The following is a 21,138-nucleotide window of genomic DNA, read 5'->3' as shown; positions in this document are numbered from 1 at the left end:
GGGCTGGCAACATAATAACACAATGGCATAGGCTAGGCTGCGCCCGACGAACTATTAGAACGGAGAAAGAAACGGACCGCGCCATGAATCGATGACGATGGGCCGCGTCCATACTCGGCATCTGTGTACATGTACTATTTCGGTTGAGAATCCCTCCTCTCTACCACGCACAGTGACAAGCGCTGGCATCTCGAGCGGCGTCCATTCTTCGCCCGGTGGGAGTCGCGCCGAGACGATAGAGGCAGTCGGTTTGCGAGAGGCGAGGCAAGCTGCGAAGGACGACGATGGAGTCAAAATCAAAGGTGTGCCGAGTTCGGCAATGGGAGCGACAGTTCGTTGTTTTGGTTGGAGGGGTGGTTGCGTCTCTGCGTTACAGGACTCCGCGGAAGTAAGGATCGTTTGGCTAATGCCGCCCTCGCCCCTAAAGGAAACCAAGGAAGCGTTGGGCGGAGACTCACGCCGTACGTTGCTGTACTGCCAGTGGTGTCCTGGGTGACTCAACCCGATCAGTATAGTATTTGGGCGGCGCAAGACGTGGAGAGGAGCTCTGCTATCGTAGACGCCCGAGTTGCGCTCTGAGCGAATAAAATGCCTTGTTTAGTTCAGCGCTTTCAAGGTCGTGGCTGTCGGTCACTCAACCTGTTGCCTGCGGTGGCGTCTGTCTGCTCTTGTGCCCCACTTCTAAACTTCACCGCCAAGCTACGGTCGACGACACTGATCAGGTCACCTTTCGACCTGCGTCGACACGTCGAGCACTCCAGCCATGCCCACCGGCGGACGGGCACCTGTCAGATGTCTGTCATAATAAGCTTCAATCGTCAGCGCTCGTCCAGGGCTGGTAGCGGTGGCCCCTTTGGCCTACTTTTACTTTGTTTTTACACCTGTTTTTGTTAGTTTTTCATATTCATACGTGATCCAACACCTAAGAATGTGAATTATGTGACCTGCCAGGAAGGACTCAGCCACGAAAGCTCAGAGATCCTGAGTTGTTCTGAACCGGATTAAATCCGGCATAGGCTGGGCTGCACAGCTCCGAGTCTCGTCGACATCTGCCATCTCATTTTTGAGCGGCGAATACTCGTTATGCTCACAACTGTTCCCAGGAAGTAGGGCGACGCGACCCAATATCTCCTGAATTGGAAGAAACTTCGACAGAATCTGTCATTTGGGCGCTAAATGTCGACTTAGCTCTCGTGAAAATAGCGCTTGGGGCAGAGTTTTTGGGCTGGACTGATCGTGAGAGGTCGAAAGGTGACCTGATCAGTGTCGTCGACCGTACAAGCGCACCGCTGGAATGAATCCTGTATACTTGGGGATTCGCATCGTCACGGTGGAAATAGAGCGCAGCACGTCAGTTCAGTGTGTCACAGCAGAGTCAGCTGGGTGCGAGCGAGAGGAGCGCAGGATAGTCGGAGGCGATATGTAAAATAGGCAGCAGAGAGGACGGGAGGCGCTGGAGAAGCAGGGCGTTGAAGAGGGACTGAGGTCATGGCCCTGTGCGAGCTTTTTTGTCTGGAACGAGGAAGGGTGCTGTAAACGTCTTCGTGGGTGTTCGAAGCGGAGGACATCGCCACTCTGGCTCATTGAACGTGTGTCATGTGGGGGGCATGTGTCCGGGCATTCGCGTAGGCTGGGCGGTGTGAGAGCACTTGTGTTTTGGGTGGATCTGTGTCCGCCGGTGGAGGACGGGGTACGGATGAATTACGGTTCGTACGCGGTAATGAACAAAGGGCAGCCTCTGGGGACTCGGGTGGGTAAAGTGAAAGAAGAAAGAGGGTACGTAAATGGGGATATGAAATTGGGCGGAGGGGGTGATAAGAACGATAGTGGTGGGCGCCTAATGCGAAGTGCTACTGGGCTGGGTACGGGAGAAGGGGAATAATGGACGGGGACAAGCGTCGAGAAGACAGAAGAGAAAACGGAGGGGAGCGGGGAGGGGAGGGCGAGAAGAGGGAGAAAGGAGATGAGGGGGAAGGATGCCGTATGAACTGGGCTGTGCCTGCTCGAGCTTCCCATGGACGAGGGGCGGAAAAAGCGAAGGTCGTTGTGCACGGACACCAGGGAGACGGCGCGGCGCAAGGCTAGGCCCGAAAAGGGAAGCTAAGGGAGGCTTTGGGGGTTGTTTGGCGCGCACCGGTTTGGCCAAACTTGTGCAAACTGGACCCTGAGCGACGGTGGATGTGCCTCTGCTTTCTCAAGGCCTTCAAAAACGAACGCCGTCGTCCTCCGATGGTTCCCTGGACGCATCCTCCCGCCCCCTCCTTCTAACTCTTCTTTTCCTCCTCTCCGACTACATTCTTCTCAAGGTACGCCCCTTCTGCTCGCCACGCCACACAACGCTCATCCTCCCTCACAGCCCTGCCTCGATGGACGCTTTCTCCTGCGACGGTTATACCACTTATTCAGACGCGTCGACCCCTCGTACCCCCTCTCCTCGCACCTCAGACAATTATATCATCCCCTCGCCAGCTCACTTCAAAGTCGAGCTCGACCCAGTACCCAACATCTTCGCAGACAACATGGCTGACGATCACACCGTCGCTCCCGAGGGCCACTCCATCTGGCACGGCATGTCCAACAACGGCTCGCCCCTCTCCCTCCCCATGAACAACTCCCGCGGCTCTCTGCTCCAGGAGCTTTACGACAACGACTTCGCCTCCTCCCAGCACGTCCACCAGCCCGAGTACGCCGAGCCCATGCACGTCGGCAACGACTGGAATTCCGGTATGCACCGTGTTGACCAGTCATATCAGACCCAGCAGCAGCTCCTCCAGCAGGAGAACATGACCTCCATGCGCCGCGCAACCTATCCGTACGTCAGGCAGGACAGGGACGACTCTCTCCCGTACTCGCTCCCCTCTTTCCTCCCCCGTGAGAACGAGCAGTACATGAGCCCCTTCTCGCGCCCCGAATCTCTTTACGGCGAGCCTCTGTCTATGATGGACCACTCCCACCACATCCACCCCTATAACTCGCATGACCAATTCATCCCCAACCGCTTTGATATGGGCTCCTCTGTCTCGTCTTCTCCCGCCTCGTCACTCCGCGAGTTTGATCCCCTAGACCCGCATGTCAAGCTAGAAGAAACTGCACCGGTCATCGTCCCGTCCCAGACTTGTCTTTACCGCCCCGCTTCCTCCAGTCCGATGCACCCCGTCACCTACCTCTCTCCCCATACCGGCCTCCCCGTGCGCCACACGGACGACGCCTCGTCAAAAGAGACGCCGACTCTGCGTCGCCGGTGCTTCAACTGCTCGCAGACCGAGCCTCCCAGCTGGCGGAGGTCGACGCTCAACCCGGGCAAAATCGTCTGCAACAAGTGTGGTCTCTACGAGCGCACCCACTTGCGGCCACGGCCTCTCCGCTTCGACGAGTTGCGGACCGGGAACAAGTCGCGGAAGCAGCCCAAGGCAGCCGTGCCTGGCTCACCGGCATCCAAGCCGAGCCCGCTCGTCAAGAAAGAGTCCGACGGCGACTCTATCATGCCCCGGGATCGGAGAGCTTCCGTGTCGTCGTCGTCAGGCTCGGTGCATTCGAGCAGCGACTGGGACGATTCAGGTAAGCTTATCGCCTTTTCTGGCAGTCTTCTTCATCTGTCTGACCTTCTTTCATAATTCAGTGTCTGTCTACTCGTCGTCAGGGTCCGGTCCTCCGTCGTCGTTCAATTCACCGGCATTGACCAGCTTCTCTCTCCCGCTCGACGCTCGCTCTTCCCAATCGCCACCTCGGGACGGAGGGATTCGCCTGCCGAATGCGGGGCTGTCAGACATTGCGTCCTTCCAGTCCGGCCACCTCATGCCCCACAAGTCTGCCACTACCCCCGACTACGGCTCCCCTTCGATGACTGGCGAGCCTTTCCGACGATCCTCACTTCCCGACGATGGCCAGCATGAGAGCTGGCAATCGCTCGCTATTGACTTGTCGTCATCGTCGTCGCCAGGCAACGCGAGCGAGGGTCAGTCACTTGTCGTCTAGTGCACGGCGCTGTCATTCTTTTGGTCGGTTTCCTCTCACGTCTCTGCGTATCTATACTGTCTCCTGTCTCGTGATATACCGTCTGTTGCTGCTGCCTCTTTTTATTTATTTATTGGTCCGTGAAAATCGTGCTCGTCGCTCCCGCTTTTATTTTGCATCACTCAGCTCTTTCCCCCGTCGGTTTGCCTGGGCCAAGCACGACGCTCCGATTTTCTCATCTGTACTCCTCCAACGGCATTGTATCATCCCCTTTGCATTTACGTATTCCCCCGTCTCCCATCTCTCCACTCCCGTTCGGGCGTCGCTTAGCCCGATTTTGTTTGTTTGGTCATTATGTCTTTTACTTATTTTATTTCTTGCCCTTCTTCCCCTGGTCCGTTGGTTTGCTTCTTGGACAACGAATCCCTCATATCCCCCTCGCGTTCACGTTTTACCGGTCAATACTTATCGCTGTCACTCTGATACATACATAAAAGCCTCATGTAACGCTAGGTAGAAATCGCAATTGCCCATCGCTGAGCTCTTTCGATCTCGTCTGCCATGAGTGTCATGAATATTGCATACTGAATGCCGGAGTCTTCTAACTGCTGAATCGTGCTCGCTCCACGCGGTCGATGGCCGATCCATTTCAAGTTTCGTTCTGGTTACCGCTGTGGATCGCGCTCTGTACATGTGACGGCCGCCGATGTCCTTGTCAATGTCAGTCGGACTCGGACAGCCCGACCGCGCGAGATTGGACGAGAGGAGAAGGTCGACGTCTATATTTTTCTGGATTTGCTGTATGCTCGCATAGCCATACTTAATCGTACGTATGATGCATCTGAGGCTTGAGCACTCTATTCCCGATCTAGGGAGAGGAAGAGATCGAGAGAGATTCGGAGCGAAATGGTTTCCGGCTTGACACAACGATACGACAATTTCGACATGATACTTGATTTCCTGTCCTGGCCGCGAGGACGTCCTCGGCATCTCAAGCTTTCATATCTTACTGTCAAATCTTACGGTTCGACATACTTAGAGATGCGTTCGACTCATACACAGATTTAGAAGCGGATATGGACGTGCTGTTTACGGTGTTTAGGAAATCCCATTACGGTGCTGCCAGGAGAAGTCCCATTTCCTTTCCGGGGGAACTCAGAGCTGTGTCCCGGAGAAGGATTTAGTCTAAGATGAACCTGGAAGCGGGTAGGGAAGGTAGGGAAGGTAGGGAAGGTAGGAGTGTTTCTGTTTCTGTTTCTGGTTCTGGTCTCGACTCCGAAACGGAAACGGAAACGGAAACGAAACGCCGAGCTAGAGTGATTCGGCGACTCGACTGGTGTTCATACAGGTACAGTGCCATTTGCATCGTTTGACCATTGTCGCTCAGCCCGAGTTAGAGAGTCAGAGAGTTAGTTAGTTAGATCTACAAGGTTGACGTCGGAGGAGTTCGATCACTCAGCCTGTATGCCACATTACACTACATAGAGTATACTGTGGACCTCGAGCTACTATCGCCGGAGGAGGCCTGTCAATGAGATCTGAGACTGTTCGGCGAGCAAAAGACCAGTATGGACTTGTGGTCCTTACGGCCATTCTCCTTCTAACTTCGGTCGGAGGCCTATGGTGAGGTAAGGTAAGGTAAGGTATCAGAGTCTTCGGAAACGCATCGAGACTGTAATCGCTTCCGAGACGAATCTCATCTCGGCGGCCGGCCACTTAACGATTCAAAGCACACTTGGCATCCCATTCTGAGGGCTTTGCTCAACCGGAGGCCTTTTCGACCTGGGCAGGCATCAGATCCATAACAGGGTCTCCATGTCCTACCGAGACTGCGGGCGGCTTTTTTTGTGGTGCAAGTGTACTACAGTGTACACAATGAGAACAATGGATAGTAGTGAACCGGCAGTGTCCTCGTATACTGTGCAATACAATACAGTCGTACACGCAAGCCTGTGCTCCAGAACTTGGATCAAGACAAGTGGCGTACATGGCGTATTAATATTCACATCCCTCGGACGGAATACATACATGCATACAGACATACATACATACAGTATGAGCCCATTGTTTATGCGCGCATCCCCTTTCCCCGGAAGGGGCCCAACGTTCAAAACGATCATCGGCGGACTGGACTATGTTCAGCGCTGCACTGCAATAGCGGATTGTGGCGCAATGTCAATGGCATGACAGATATCTGCCAACCTAAAGCCTTTACGCTTTGAAAGAAGACAGAAGGAGTCGTCATCGACTCATCACGAAGTCGTCCGAAGAGCTCTCGTCCAACGGTCAGGCCTCAGGTTCCAGGTCGGAGTTCAGAAATCAAAACGAGTAGCCGACGTCGAACGTTGAAGCCTGAACGGTTGGAAAAGCGCGAGCGCGTGATAGGGGCTGGAGCTAGTAGAGTACTATACGTATGTAGCATGGGATCCGATCTATGACACCGACTGTGCATCGTGATCTTGTTGGGTCCTCAGACGGTGAGCTTGGCTTTGGAGCATTCAACCCCATCCCATAATTAAGCCCGGGAGAGAAGTCATCCCAACCACCCTACGCTCGCATATGCATCTTCTCGAGGGGAGCGTTTCAGATGTATTACTGTGTGTGTGTGTGTCTGTGTCGAAATCACCTGTCTGTGGATTCGCTTGCGCCGTGGGTTGGTTCACCGGCCATTTGCAGAAGTCTAAGTGTGGCATACCAGTGGCAGATCTGGATCGATATGCTACTACTGACTGTATCGTGGCTTCTGTTTGTGGTCGGCGGTGCGTGGAGGAAAACCATCACCTCCACGAGGACATGAAACACGAAGGGATTGGATATCCGAGTCCAAATCCGTCCATTCTTAGCACATTACTCCTGCGTCTGGCAGGGGACACGCGCTCCCAACTGGGCGAGTTACAGTTCTAGAGTTCACATTTTGGCGCTTGACGCTAAGCTGTGAATGGAGCGGTCTTGACAGATCAAGAAGGCGGTGCGAGCTCTTAGGGTTTGACGCCCGCTGCGAGGCCGTGGGGCTCTGTCTGACATGGCTGCAAATGGCGCCGTGATAAGTGATTCATCCGTTCTACCAGACGGTATGCGTGGTGGCGAGATACGAAACGAGGTGGCGGAGAGCGGGATTTGGAATGTATGATGTCTGAGGAGGATCTAGAGATAGATCCGCGAGTAGCTTTAGAGAAGGCGGGGTGGAAGCCTCGGCGGAAATCAACGGGTGCATATTGCATTAAGATAACGGAAAGGGCATGAGAGAAACCAAGAGAACGTACGTCTCAGGAAGCAGTACTGTTACAATAGGATCAAAGCGCATAGAAGTTCCGTAAACACGACATAAGTAGAAGGACGAACAGTAGCAGCCGCCCACGAATCACACAAATAAATAGAATCATAAATGTCCGGAGGCCTTTTCTCGAAGTCAGCACGCGAAGTCAAACGTTACGCATATAGTCGCTGGAGCTTACTGGGAAGTGTTCGTAGTCGAGGCTCTGGACCATTACGCAGGCACGAGTCAAAGATAATACAGACAGAGTCCAACGTGCGTATCGTACAAGTGGTGACGCCATCATGTTCCAAGTCAGCGAGTAAACGGTTTTCTTTGGCCACCACAGCTTTCTTGATCGCGTGTGAGATTGCTCGTGTCTTCCGCCAGTCGGGCTCCCGATAGTGCTCCTACCCCTCCCAAGGCCCAATGGCCAAGGCGAGAGGCCATCGAGAGGCCTTGTGCGGCAAGCCTAGTGCCTATCCAATGGGAAAGCGGCCCGCCGGGAAATAACTGCATCACATTGCTGATATCCCAAAAGTCGCGGTGATGGACAATTCTGCCTTGCTCATTAAATTCAAGTTTCGTGAGGATGTGGAACTTGAAGTGGAGCGGACTGGGGACGGTCAGATCGGTGCCGAAGACGGGCAACGCAGGGGAATGCGGAAGCGTAGGCCGCGACGACGATCCGCCACTAAGATCTGACGAGACCGAGAGGTGAGAGAGGGGTCGATGGAGGGAGTCGCCAGAGTGATCATGATGATGAGAGCTGTGAGGCTCATTTCCGTCGTGCGTGCGTGTATTGTCGGCTGTGTTGTCATGTATGTCCGGTAGGAATAGGACATGCAAGATATGTTCTACCACGGCTCGTTTGTGGTGATCTAGCAAAGAGCATAACAGTCAGCGAAGCGAAGGGCTAATTTAGATGGACGGAGATGGCCATGACTCGGGGAAGTATAGCCTATGTTTTAAGTTGTTTTGACTGACCAAAGCTTTCACTCTCGCATACATCTCCCATTTCGGTCCAAGTGCGTATGATCGGGAAACACGAGTTCCCCGATAGGTTGGACGGGCGTCCTGCTGCCGTGCGGAGAATGTGGCATAGCGTAGGTAACGGTTTCGGGAGATCCAGGTGTGATATTTGATGATATAGCGAAAACAGGTCGCGCGTAACTCTACGAGACGTCGCCGTGACAAACGGGTTTTCGTAGCTTTTTGTCGTTATGTCAGGAAATGAAAGACTAATCCTGGAGCAAGGCTATGCTCGCAATAAGTATGAATGGAGCTTACACTGTAACGTGCGGGCATAAGACACGAAACAACCGGATATGTTGCCCAGGCTGGTCAGCCTGGGTCAAGGTCCGAGTAAAGTAGGTGAGGTTTGCTTACCAGCACCAGATTCGTAGAATCGCTCGAGAACGTCCCATGAAGTGCTGTCTGCGGTCCCGTACACGAGTTCGCAAACCTCGAGTGCGCTCGCGGCGTGCCGGGAAAGCAAGGACACTTGACTGGCGCGCTGCGATTCTATCGCTGGAAAAGTGATTGTCGAGGTCATTTCTGAAGAGTCTAGAAGTCGGAACAATTGCCCGGAGGTCTGATATTTACAGGAAACTGGACCAGAAATCCACCAAAGTCGACGTAGTGGATGGTGTGCAAGCCGTAGTCGACAGAAGCGAAGCCGTTTCCAGCGTGGAGTGACCCCGCTGACGTAAGCGCAGTAAGTAAATGACTCGATCAACACTTCAACTCCTTCGAGTAAAGCATCATTGTCAACGTAGTTGAACCTGGTTGCGCTTTGCCGCTTGCATAACATATCTTGTGCCCAGGAATGATAGACATCTGCGTAATTGGCCTTGGTGGTGAGGACTTCTTATCGATCAGTTCGCAACTCGCCACCGTGTTAACCTTCGTACTGGCAGCTATCGGTGCTTTCTACGCCCATGCGTTGGACCGATCTGGGAAGGTGCAGATCACGGCGGTGTGTCGGTATGTCTTGAAATCCATCGAAAGGTGCCAGCTGGCTTACTCTACTCCTGTTCCTCCAGGTCTAACTATTCGACACTACAGGGTATGCAACCCGTCGATATCATACCATGTTCTCTCGCAGAGGCGTATATAAATTTCCACAGGAGACGGCATAGATATCGTCTCAGACAGTCTCGGGAACACTCCAGCTTGGAAACCGTATCGCGGTAGGTGCACTCCGTACTGAGGAAACATATGTGCCAATCGTTCTGACGACTCGTCCAGTCGTATCAAGCACAGAGGAGGCAGCTGACCGGCAGTACCTTTTTGTGGTATGTGCTTTCAAGTGAGTGCAAAAGCTGGTTTTCTGTACCTTTATTAATACCACCACAATTCTTTTTGAATGACTTAGAGCCCTACCCGACGTTGTATCGACACCGTCGCTCATTGGACCCTTGTTGTCGCGGACAGACACCTTTGTTCTGATTCAAAACGGTATTGGGATACATATTGACCTGCAGCATGCCAGACCGGATGCTGTCATCGTGTCTGCGTGTGCTTGGGTAGACTCGACAACGAAAGGTAGAAGCATTGTTCAAACCGGCCCTGTGAGTATAGCATTCGTTTTGGCCACATATCGTAGGACGGTATTCACAGAATTTATACAGAACGACCTACCTATCGGCTTTCACGACAATGGGAAGATCCCTCTGGAACAAGCACAGAAAGCGTGCATACTCTTTCGCGATCTTCTCCAAGCAGGAGGTGCAGGATGTCAAGTAGTTGCCGATATCAACAGTGCTCGCTGGAAGAAAATTCTGTGGTAAGTTCGCTGTTCGTATGAAACCGTCCTTCTCCACGTTTCAGGCAGTCCGCTCGCTGAACTGCGTAACACCGGTCACTGTAGGAACGCCACATTCTCAACTATGTGCACGGTGACTCGCGCGCCTGTTGCAGACCTCTTGAGCTCGAAAGCTCTGCCTGTTACGTTACCTGCCCTAAAGGCACTGATGGCTGAGGTGTGTGAGGCTTCGTTCACACATTTCCCGCATTTCCGCTGACCAACTCGCCACACGTCTCAGCTCTTGATGGTCGCACACGCTTCTGGAATAAGCGAGACAGACCTCTCAGACGACGTGGCCAACGGTGTGATCGAAGACTGCATGGACCTGTACAGTAACGAGAGGACATCAGAGCCCAGCATGTTCATGCCTTCGATGCTCGTGGATCTACTGGCGGGTCGCCCTATGGAGATCGAGCCAATCGTTGGTGGTGTTCTCGGAGTAGCAAGAGAAGTAGGGGTCACTACACCTAGGTAAATGCATAGTAGTATGAACTCCGTTTTCTGTTTCGGGATCACCGGTCATAAAATTTACTAGCTAACATGGAATGTTGAATTTCCAGATTGGACCTCATCTATACCCAACTAAAGGTCCTGCAGAACCGCATTCTTTTCTCAGAAAAGCAAACGGACTGATCGCAGTTGAAGCCCATCCTGTGTATGTTCCGTGTAGTCTAGAAATTATCCTTCAACTCTGACTCGCTTGGGCTATGGTGCTCCACCTCTTTCACCGTTCCAGTTTCATGATCCATCAGAGATGGACCTTCGTGGGGGGCGGTCACTAGATGGCTTTCTCTCTGAACACGCTCTACTGAGCGACCAGTCCACTAATTCGGGCTGTAGGATTATTTCAACTTGAACACCGATGCCGGAAAACTCACACGAGTGACTCTTTTTGTATTTGATTCAGATAATTACTGTTACCTGCTACGGCATTGAATCAACCAACTTACGACTCGGTCTAAGAATATGGACAGGAGAAGCGCGCGCACAGTAGTTTCGTAAAAACCAATCAAGGCGCACCGTGGACCGTCCCGCGCTGTGTGTACATATGGTATATAAGATGAGACATATTTGGCTGCAGGTTCGCCTTACGTCGGTTGGATATAAATATTGATGATGTTGGTGCAATCACCAAGTAAATCTTCCAAACCAGCGCCACAGAAATTGTGGCGCGGATGACTCCGGTTGGGCCATGGTGTCAACGTGGCGCTTGCCAACAATTTCCATACTCCGAGCCACCAAGAACGTCAGTTCACCGTCTTTTCGGGCCACACAGGTCCTCGGGGCTTAGATAGTTACTAGACCCTCGCTCAGTTACGGGGGTGAACGCAACATCCCAGCGAAGAATACTCGACAAGACTTTGAGAAGCTTTCTCTCTCGCTCGACTCGTACTTGTGGCGAAGTCTACAACGGAGAAATGTCCTTCCAGCATGCACCTGTGACCAAGGGTAAACTCAAACTTACAATACGCGCCTCCCTACTCACTTTCGCTCCAGGTCTGATGATGGCTTGTGCCGTTACATCCATCTCTGTCGCTATATTCGACGTAAAACATTATTTCCCTCTTCAGGTATGGTTTCGCAGGTAGTTCAAGAGGCTGAACTTGGCATCTGAGTAGGTACATTGCTTTTTCACAGCTGGTTCCCCATCTTTCTCGTCACCATCAGGTGGGTTTTGGCCGAGCAAATTTCTTCCAAATTTAACCTAAGGCATCTCCAGTACTGGCGATTATTCGTCCATGATCTGGCATATTCAAACTCTAGCGAACTCTTTGTCTGGGAGGTGCTCTTATTCAACATCGGAATTGTACTTGAGCGACAATTCGGCAGCGTCAAATTTGCTGTGAGTCTTCCATTCCATACCTCTGCATAATGATGAAGGTGTCTGATGCGCTCCCTTTACAGTCGTGTGCCTTGATTTCTACCCTCGTATCCACCATTCTCGAGTTTCTGTTCTTGCTCACATTCCACCGTTTTGGACTCAACCATATCCCTTCTGGACCGACGCCATTGATCTTCAATCTTTTGTACCAGTACTCAAGGCGTGTGCCTTCAGTGTACCAGTTCCGCATCTTTGGGGTCATCGTAACGAACAAGATATTTCTTTACATCCTCGCGTTTCAGGTGCGACCATATCATTACTTTCTCAGAGCTATACTGACTTTGAAGACATAGCTTGCCATAAGCCAGCCCTGGGCGTCCACAGTGACCGCGGCGATTGGCATCCTCACGGGTGCAATCTACCGAACGGATATTGCCAGTCTCAAGACATACAGGCTACCACCGTGGGCCGTGCAGATCTCCTCACGTTTCCTCCTGCCCCTTGTTGGCTCCACCCGCGCGCCTCGACGAACCAATCGTGCTCTTCCTGAGGAACGTACTGCTCCCGCCTCCACATCTACGGAGCTCGATAATGAAGTGATCACCACAGCACGAAATCCATCGGCGCCACAGGCCGCCCCAGAAGTTGATGGGGCGGCAGGAGCATCTTCGGGTACCTCAGTTATGAGAGAGTGGATGAATGAGCTTACCGGGAGGACAGAACGAAACGCAACGGGCTTGCGGGTGCCCAGCGATGGCGAAATCTCGCAATTGACCTCGATGTTCCCGGGGTACCAACGTGAAGTCATTGTGGCCGCCTTGCAACGCAGGTTGGTTGTCCCTTGCGATCATCTGTTTCATGTCATATCTGATGATCCCCGACAGTTCTAATACGGAGAGTGCTGTGGAGACTTTGCTCAGTTCCCAATGACATGTCCTCACATATTCTTGAATACAAACAACAGTTGTTGCACAACTCATTCACAAGCGTTACAGCCTCCAACAGATCACACTCCACATCGACACGGACGCCGACCCTATGGTGCCGTTTTGACGTACTATACACCTTGCGCGACATCTTACGCCTCAAGGTCTTCACCATCAGAACCAACACCTTCCTCCTCCTCATCTTCTCCGGTGAACGCCGTTAAGGGCACAGCGTATAGACGGATAACAGGCTAGAACAAATGGCATCAGTGAGAAGGAACGCATCAACAAAGAGAAGTGATGAGCGAGAACCATAGCGCTCCAAAAGAGCGGTGATAGGTAGGCTGGAAGTTCTCACCTTGTTTGGGTCCTTGACCAAGACGTACTTGCCCTCGGGCATCTTCATGCACATATCGGTAACGGTGCGAACGATACCCCATCCGTTGGCGAGCGAGACGTTGAGCTGGGCCGCGAAATCCGTTGGCCGCATTGATGCAGTACTCAGGATGACGTGCCGAGTGTTATCACGCGGGTTGGCGCGTGAGACGTACCTAGACGTTGATGAAAAGTAGGGTCAGTGGTGAGTGGTGAGAAGATCCTAGCGTGGATCCGTGGACATACCCAATCTTCATTTGTTCAGCACCTGCGAGAACGCTCTGAACCGTCCACTTGGCCAGCTTGCAGCTGTTGTTCTTCATCTCTGTAGCAACGACAGCTCCACGTTGGGAATCGAGCTTCAACCGCCAGTCAGGAGCACCACCCGCACCCGGAGCACGAGGATCAAATTCGTTCAAAGCACGAATCGTAGTCAGGCCGTGTCCCTCAAGAGGGTTGCCGGTACCCGGAAGGTACGCATCGACTTCGGTACGAACGCACAACTTAATATCCTCGTCTTCGGTGATTCCGAGATCGTACAGGCGGTATCGGTAACCGCAAGATGCGAGAGGCTCAGTTTCATCCGGACCGTAGAAAGGATTCGGCTTTTGGAAGTCGACGGGTGGGGGAGGCGGGGTCTCGGTGACCGACTGGAAGCTGAAGTTCTGATTGATGTAAGTGGCCTCGAGAGATAGCGATGTCGCAGAGTTGATCGACGGAGCCTCCGGAGCTTTCTCTGTGGGATTGTTGGGATTGGGAGGGGTGGGATCCTGAGGAGGATCTGATGCATTTTCATTGACGGTAACCGTGTCGAAAGGCCCTCCGTCGCGTTTATCGAGGAAGACCTTATCTCCTTCACGGACAATGACAATGTCCCAAGGAATAACTGATCGAGGTGCACACATCAGGACACTCAGAATAACATCCGTAGCGTACACAGTCGCAGTGTTTTTAGATGCCAACTAGACGGAGAGTAAGTAGTGATCGAAGATGGAAGCGATGCATCTGAGAAACGCACCTGCTGGATGACTGGGTCATCAGAGGTTGTGGTATTGTACTTGATGCGGTCCACTGGTTGGAGTGGCCGTTCAGTCTTCGTGGTAATACGATCGAAGGTCTTGTTGTATGCGAAAAGTCGCCCATACGATTCGCTGTCAATCCATTGTCAATTCAAAAGTCATTGGCTAAGATGGAACATATGAGGTTGGACATACAGGTCTTCGGGGTCATCGACTTCGAGCCTGAGCTTTGACAGACGATGGAATTCTATCTCTTCCAGCATCTGCCAGCTTGGATCGATAGCAACGGACGACTCGCGTGTGCGATTATTCTGTGCGGGCCTGAGATTTAATACTGCGTTCGTTTGTGGTATGAGATATTATATGACAGACCTTCTCCCAATCTCTCCACCCTCGGCGACCACCTCTCTGGCCGCCACCTCCACCTCTTCCACCAGTAAAGCCACCACGACCACCCCTGGCAGGAGCACGAGCACCATAACCAGCGCCTCCACGGCCTGCCCCTCTGCCTCTGGCGAAACCCCCACCCCTACGAGGAGCGCTCGTCTTGTTGTCGACCAAAGAGAAAGTGGACTCGTCCTCGACTTGGAAAGCGAATGCGCTGGGAGCTCCGCTGCCAAAGGCCTGGGCATTGTCGCGACGGCCTCTGCCTCCTCCGCGAGCATTTTGGGACGAATGACCTTGTCCTTGACGGTTATCGCCAGAGAGATCATTCCAGTCAGCAAAACGGCCAAGCTTGTCAGATTTTGAGTAAGGCGCGTAAGGGATGTCCTTGAACTTGAAGTTTTGGGGAAGGTTAGATGTAGACGGACCCCATCCTCCGTCGGGGTTGTCATTGATTGGGGGAAGCGTGAAAGACATAGTGCAAGCAAGCTGCAGAGAACGACAAGCTTGTTTGGAGGACGTCGACCACGAAAAAAGCCTGGGAGGATGATTGTGGCGTGAGAGTTTCAGCTCAACGTGGCCCAAGGTGACTAGTCCATCGTAAGTCATCTCCCCTGTTCCATTCAGCCATGAAGTGCGTGCTTTCGGTCTCCTTTCAGACGCTTTTGTTCTGACTTCAGTTTAGCGTAGTCCAAGAAATCAACAAGATCAATGAACGCGAGCTTGACCTCGGTCTCAGCGGTGCATCATGGCATGACGAGTACAAAGGTGAATGTTCCATTTGCTTTGACTAGACGCACTTCTGACGCTGTTGTAGACTCGGCCTATATTTTCATTGGAGGCCTCAACTACGAACTTACGGAAGGAGATGTCATAGCCATCTTCTCTCAGTGCGTCTCCTTGCTGACTTTGTTGTGTCCTACTAACAGCTTACCCCACAGGTATGGAGAAGTAATGGATGTGAACCTACCTCGGAGCAAAGAGACAGGCAAGACTAAAGGTTTTGGGTTCCTCATGTATGAGGATCAACGGTCCACGATTCTTGCTGTTGACAACCTCAACGGTGCTCAAGTCCTTGAGCGCACACTCCGAGTCGACCATGTCAAGAACTACAAGCAACCGAAGAATAAAGGGGAGGATGGTGAATGGGTAGAGTCTGAAGAACAAAGTCTTAATGCCAGACCAGAGATTATAGGTACGCCTTCCATAGTTTATTCGTCCTTGTAGGATTCCTTCCTTACGATGATACAGTAGATGATGGAGCGTCAGACACGTCTGAGGAGTCTGCTCCAGATATTGACCCAGACGATCCTATGCGCGACTACCTCCTCGAGAAGTGGAGGGAAGAACACGCTTCCAAGAAGAAGGCCAAGAAGACCAAGTCAAAAGGCAAACACAAGGACGAAACTCCCGAGGAACGACGAGCAAGGAAGGAGCGCAAACGTGCGAAAAAGGCGAAAAAGGCGGGGGGCAAGTCTGAGGGTCTAAAAGGCGTGGAGGCTTTGCTCAAATCCCTTGGTGCCGGACGGGATGGCGATGGTTCTCCTCGCTCGCGGAGTCCTTCGCCTCGACGACTTTCGCGACGCTCAGATAGCCGTTCACCTGCTCGTCGAGACTACGACGATACGCGTTCCGGACGAAGACGTGATTCCCGATCGCCTTCTCCTCCTCGCAGACTTGATCCACGCACTCGAAGTCGCTCTCCTCGACCACTCTCTCAACGCAGTGATAGTCGCTCTCCTGTTCGTCGCGATCACGATGCGAACTCTCGCCCTCGCCGTCGCTCTCGATCACGGTCTCCGCGAAGGGATTCTGAAGGCCGACAACGACTCCCGTACGGAGCTGGCTCTGAGCGAGACCGTGCGCGCGAATCACGGGGCCGTTAGGATTGAAGGAGACTGGTGTGTTGTTGTTTTGCCTTAGCTGCTGGATTTACTTGTTTTCCACGTATACTATATTTTCAGCAATGCATAACACAATGTTGAATGACTCATTCACTCGAGGTTCTTCCGCTGGCCAATCCACCGTACTTCCAGTGTGGTCCGCATCTGTCGGATCGAAAACAAACATAGCTTTGGAGTGTTTCAGCTCGAGACGTTGTGAGGCACCCTACCCTCCTATCTTCGCTCCCGAAAGGAATGTCTACGCCCAATCCACAAAAGGAACGATCTTTTCAGCGTAACGTTGTTGAACCGCGATCGCTCCGAAGGTTCATGATCATCTTACTATCCGCCACTGATGCGTTCAACAAACAAACAGACCCTCGACCGCTCCCGCCGGCAACTATCCCGCCCTCAGGTCGTCTAACACTTCAATAACACCTATAGGAGCAAGCATAATTAGACGGAACAACTCGCAGTCCTTCCCGTCCCTCGTTGGAACATTGAAACAGGGGAATTTTAAGGCTGTACCTGTACCTACTCGAAGGTGCATGAGCAAGTGCTCTTCGTCTGGAGCTCCATTTGTGGTTCATCAAGCGTGTACAGCCCCTCGGTCGCCTTTGAGACATAAGCACTCTAGGCTGCTAAGCTACTAGTGGTAATAGGTGAAGATACGTGGCGTTCATGCAGATCATGGTGGCGTTTCACTCAGGCGCCGAGGTTCAAACCATGTCGTTAGTATGATCTGGGACTAGACTGCCAGAGAGCATCCCCGGCCTCTGGTCGGTAGTAACTTACTTGCAAAGTTTCGGGCGGAGTTCTCTCACTTGTTGAGACTGCGTCCGGCCCTTTCATCCACTACAAGTTTTACGGTTCTGGCCACGATTGCCAAGTAGCTGACTGATTAGCTGTCTGAAGAAGGGTTGTCGTTGTGCGACCGAACCGTTCGGGCTCAGAAACCCATGGAGCAGATATCCACTAGCTTTGTGAGACGAGGTGTCATCACACTTCGGATATAATCCATGGATCGCAATGGTTTATCCTACCTACCACCTTGTAGAAGCTGAGGTGGCCCGAGGGGAGGAAGTTTCCTTGCTGCCGAGTCTTCGCGTTCACGGTCACATACATCCCAACAAAAGAGAAATGCAAGCGTCAACAGACGATTTATAGCGATTGTGTATTTGTAAATAACAATACAGGATGTCTGCAGTAACTAACACCGTACAGAAAGGAGAAACACAGGGCGGACAAAGATATACGAAGTGAACACCGAAAGTCAGGGTAACCGGTCTATTACTCATAGCATAGAATTTTTTTAATATGTCAAGAGAAGGGGGCGAAGATTGTACCATAGAAGTTGCAGAAAGCGAAGGAGGAAGCCAGAGCGAACCCGAACGGACAAGACGAAAGGAAGCTACCACCCTCCCGACGATTGCCCAACATTGTACAGCGCGAACTTGAACTCAATTAAGGAAGATAGCAGAACCCTTCGCCACCGCTGGCCTATGCGTCCTAGGCAACTATGGTTTCCTGTGAGGTAAGATGACGATGAATAACCCAGAGAGCTCCAAGGGTCACCAAGACGCAAAGATACAGGGAAGCAGCAGGCATATTAGACCTCAAACGGGCTATTATACTTGCAGACTCCGTGATCAAGACGCCGCGCGAGAAACAGGCAAAAAGAAGGATAGAAAGATGAGATTGTCGACATCTTGCTATGGCCCGCCAGCACCAGTCGCGACGGCTACGTTTTCTCCGAACGGTAGTTGCGGTGATTTGATGTCTGCTGGATGAATCGTTGACGACGTGTAGACAGGAGTCGGATGTGCTGGCACGTCCTGCTTCAGGGCAGGTGTTGGTGTCGATGATGAACGTCCGTTCTCGGCGGTCTGGATCATACTGGACGTTTCCGTAGAAACAGAGTCGGAGCCAGCGTAAGATGCTCTGCCAGTAAGATGAGAGGATATCAAAGCGAGGGGTGACCATGGTGGTAGAGACGTACCGAGGGCGTTTGTTGGCTGGGAGATCGGACGATCCGTTAGGCCGAGTGGTCCCCTTCGAATAGGTGAGGGATAAGAGCGGTGAGCCTGGCCAGCCTGAATTTTCGTGGAGAGCGCAGACGCACCTTCACAGACTTCGGACGCTTTTTCGTGAGGGCGGGTTTGGGCTGGCGTTCGCCAGCGTCGAATACATAGTCAGGAAGGGTCGAGCTATATCTCTTGTGTCAGCAGGACGCGACGACAGCCATAGAAGCATAAATATGGTCCTGAAGACTCGGTACCTCTTTATGTGGCGCACGATGATGCCCATCTTCGTCTCGTCGAATTTATCCCAACTTTTGACCATCTTGGTAAACTCTGTAGTAGGCCATGAGATATCCAGCTTCCGCGGCCCAACAGAGCCAGCTAGACATAGAGGTTAACGATGATATACGAGACATCAGAGTTGGTCGAAAACATGCCTTGTCTAGCCTCGATGGCCAACCCAATGTAAAAGGTCGATGTGTAGACCTGACTCGCACCCTCCTTGCCTTCGATGTCTTCCTTCTTGCGCTGGGCGACAGCCTCCGAGACCTCACCTTGAGCTACGGCGCGCATCTCTTCTTCTGAGAGACAGTACGATATCTGCTCAAAGCCTTTGATGAAAGGGTGCGCTAATTGCAAAGATTCAACGAATTCAAGCTTCATGACCAGCTGACGCAGTCGCGACTCCACAGTACCGGCCCTAACAAACGTTACACCGTCGTCATCCACGTTCGAATACGAGGGCAGCTGGGGTGCACAACGTACCACTTAATCTGCAGAGCGGGATCGCCTGTCGACGCGATGATCTGGAGGTAATACCGGTATTTGTGGAAGAAGTCGTGCTTCGCGAACAGCTCTGACCAGGTAGCTGTGCCGACGATGACTTTATCGACGATATCCGCACCTGAAACGTCCGTGGCCGTCGATATCGTGTACCGAGAAACCTGAAGACCTCACGCGTATGGATATTCGAAACTTACCTTTCTTGAACTCTTCTGTCATGATCATCTGGGTCGATGCGGTGACATTGTGGGTGGCACACATGGCTGGATATGCTGGAGTGATGATAGGCATCCGATGTGAACGGTCCCCAGGGTATAGCTGTATCGTGGAGATTAGTCGTCTATCTATCTGAAGGATTGGTAAGGATCTTGGACCTTCGGATTCCATACTCGGACTTGCAGTGGACCTTCTTCAATCTGCTTTAGGAGCACGGGCTGTGGCCATGACCTGTGAGGCCCGAATCAATATACTCCCTCCGTTGGCGAAATAATCGTTCATACCATTGGTACATGATGATGAAGAAACGGCTGACGATAGCACCGGCGATGGCATTGGGATATAGCTGACAGATGCGAGCGACAAGCATGGCCCAAGCCACGCCACCCAAAAAACCATTCACGTTGGAGTAGATGGCTCTCCCTGGAGGACGCGTCAGCACCCATAAAGATTGGTCACGAATAAATGGTGACTCACGTTGAGCCCAAAGCTTTATGCATCGCAAAGAGTCTCGGAAAACATTAACATTAGGAACGAGCCGAAGAATCTCATCCGTGACTCGTGAACCTGGTTCTCGTCAGTATATCACATCCGATGCTTCAAGGGAACAATATAGGACGAACCTCCCAGACTTCGAATACACCTGTCGTCTAGGTTTCGGAGGAGGTTGTCGTCTTGCAAAGACAGGTCGTCGGGAATAGTCGACAGAGCCAATCGAGCCATAAGGAAATCGATTGGAATGCCCGAAATTTTCACCTTGACGATGGGCACATACGCCTCCGGAACACCCTATACACATGAATACCACAGATCGAACCGAAAAGTAAAAGGTAACAAGAAACCAATCAATCCTGGCAATCACACTACCCATGGTAAACTGGTGAAAACGATCACGAACCGAACACTCTGTGACACCCTCGGTCTCTCTCAGCATCTGTTCAAAGACATCAAAGAAATCCTCTCGCAATACATGTTTCGGAACAACACAGAGGGTATCAATATCAGAGCCAGGACCGTGCACGCCAAGTCGATACGATCCGAATGTAAAGATTTTGCCGCCAGCTGCGTTGGCGGCAGCCTCGGAAAGACCTCTGGACAAAGAGACTTTGCGTACAAAGGCTTTGACGAGAGCGGCGAGGCGACCGAGTACAATTTCCCTATGTAAGGTAAACAATCAGAACTAAGTCGTGAGCTATACAAAGCAGTAAAATTTCCGCGCGGTCATGAATGTCAGGACAGGCCAATAAAGACTTGTAATGGTCGTTTCGAATGGTGAGACTCGTTGACAGCTCGGAATGTAAGGTATGCCGCTCGTGTGTAGTGTATGGTGGAAACGATGAATGACAGTGATAAAACCCGCTGAGAGAGTCAAGCGTACCTAGTTTTAGCCTCTTCTTCAGACTCGAAGGTCTTCTGTCTCCTCAGTTCCTGCATGAGAGTGCCCGTAACCTCCTTTTCTCGCGCACTGGATTCAGTGGTGGAAATGGGCGGCGTCACGCCCAGATACCTAGCAAGTAAAAGGACTACGAGTTATTACAACACAGAGTGCAAATGACAGCAAGGCTAACCCTCTTCCGTTTTCCATGGTAGTGGTAAAGATGAAAGCTAGGGGAGAAGCAAATACGACGACTGGAGTGAGTGGGGGGAAGGAAGGGAGAATGTTCCGCGACGCTGGCGTTCCACGTGAGCTTTG

The 21,138-nt window shown here is 52.1% G+C and overlaps 6 protein-coding genes across 6 annotated transcripts; 3 read left to right on the top strand and 3 right to left on the bottom strand.

Moving 5' to 3' along the window:
* Window positions 1–2,241: 2,241 nt before the first annotated feature.
* Window positions 2,242–4,485, top strand: STEHIDRAFT_148013 (uncharacterized protein). Its single transcript, XM_007305622.1, has 3 exons — window positions 2,242–2,306; window positions 2,357–3,558; window positions 3,620–4,485. Exons 2-3 carry the CDS (start codon window positions 2,367–2,369, stop codon window positions 3,973–3,975), a joined length of 1,548 nt encoding a protein of 515 aa, XP_007305684.1. The 5' UTR covers window positions 2,242–2,306; window positions 2,357–2,366; the 3' UTR covers window positions 3,976–4,485.
* A 3,037-nt stretch (window positions 4,486–7,522) lies between these two features.
* On the bottom strand, window positions 7,523–8,762 carry STEHIDRAFT_60004 (uncharacterized protein; the record flags this gene model as incomplete). The annotated part of the gene is made up of 4 exons (XM_007305191.1): window positions 7,523–8,088; window positions 8,195–8,465; window positions 8,531–8,547; window positions 8,603–8,762. The coding sequence occupies 4 exons, from the start codon at window positions 8,760–8,762 to the stop codon at window positions 7,523–7,525; spliced, it is 1,014 nt and encodes a 337-aa protein (XP_007305253.1).
* A 273-nt stretch (window positions 8,763–9,035) lies between these two features.
* On the top strand, window positions 9,036–10,649 carry STEHIDRAFT_132217 (6-phosphogluconate dehydrogenase C-terminal domain-like protein; the record flags this gene model as incomplete). Its single annotated transcript, XM_007305621.1, has 10 exons — window positions 9,036–9,066; window positions 9,127–9,193; window positions 9,253–9,275; window positions 9,337–9,399; window positions 9,458–9,518; window positions 9,585–9,780; window positions 9,841–9,995; window positions 10,080–10,191; window positions 10,255–10,487; window positions 10,577–10,649. The coding sequence occupies 10 exons, from the start codon at window positions 9,036–9,038 to the stop codon at window positions 10,647–10,649; spliced, it is 1,014 nt and encodes a 337-aa protein (XP_007305683.1).
* Window positions 10,650–11,315: 666 nt separating this feature from the next.
* On the bottom strand, window positions 11,316–15,019 carry STEHIDRAFT_122624 (translation initiation factor eIF-3 subunit D; the record flags this gene model as incomplete). The annotated part of the gene is made up of 12 exons (XM_007305620.1): window positions 11,316–11,465; window positions 11,514–11,587; window positions 11,655–11,684; window positions 11,737–11,859; window positions 11,922–12,140; window positions 12,192–12,667; window positions 12,723–13,015; window positions 13,123–13,315; window positions 13,386–14,101; window positions 14,158–14,290; window positions 14,354–14,471; window positions 14,533–15,019. The coding sequence occupies 6 exons, from the start codon at window positions 15,017–15,019 to the stop codon at window positions 12,917–12,919; spliced, it is 1,746 nt and encodes a 581-aa protein (XP_007305682.1). The 3' UTR covers window positions 11,316–11,465; window positions 11,514–11,587; window positions 11,655–11,684; window positions 11,737–11,859; window positions 11,922–12,140; window positions 12,192–12,667; window positions 12,723–12,916.
* A 152-nt stretch (window positions 15,020–15,171) lies between these two features.
* Window positions 15,172–16,532, top strand: STEHIDRAFT_169554 (uncharacterized protein; the record flags this gene model as incomplete). Its single annotated transcript, XM_007305619.1, has 5 exons — window positions 15,172–15,176; window positions 15,228–15,310; window positions 15,360–15,432; window positions 15,484–15,737; window positions 15,794–16,532. 5 exons carry the CDS (start codon window positions 15,172–15,174, stop codon window positions 16,426–16,428), a joined length of 1,050 nt encoding a protein of 349 aa, XP_007305681.1. The 3' UTR covers window positions 16,429–16,532.
* Window positions 16,533–17,566: 1,034 nt separating this feature from the next.
* On the bottom strand, window positions 17,567–21,061 carry STEHIDRAFT_122623 (poly-A polymerase). The gene is made up of 14 exons (XM_007305618.1): window positions 21,014–21,061; window positions 20,824–20,952; window positions 20,344–20,602; window positions 20,069–20,234; window positions 19,923–20,012; window positions 19,730–19,868; window positions 19,604–19,676; window positions 19,427–19,547; window positions 19,212–19,350; window positions 18,884–19,146; window positions 18,704–18,827; window positions 18,548–18,632; window positions 18,425–18,477; window positions 17,567–18,366 (listed from the first exon to the last, which is right to left on the bottom strand). The coding sequence occupies exons 1-14, from the start codon at window positions 21,028–21,030 to the stop codon at window positions 18,138–18,140; spliced, it is 1,887 nt and encodes a 628-aa protein (XP_007305680.1). The 5' UTR covers window positions 21,031–21,061; the 3' UTR covers window positions 17,567–18,137.
* Between the last annotated feature and the right edge of the window lie 77 nt (window positions 21,062–21,138).

Source organism: Stereum hirsutum (genome assembly GCF_000264905.1).
Source record: "Stereum hirsutum FP-91666 SS1 unplaced genomic scaffold STEHIscaffold_9, whole genome shotgun sequence".
Classification (NCBI taxonomy): Eukaryota; Fungi; Basidiomycota; class Agaricomycetes; order Russulales; family Stereaceae; genus Stereum; species Stereum hirsutum.
This window is presented reverse-complemented; position numbering and strand designations above follow the sequence as displayed.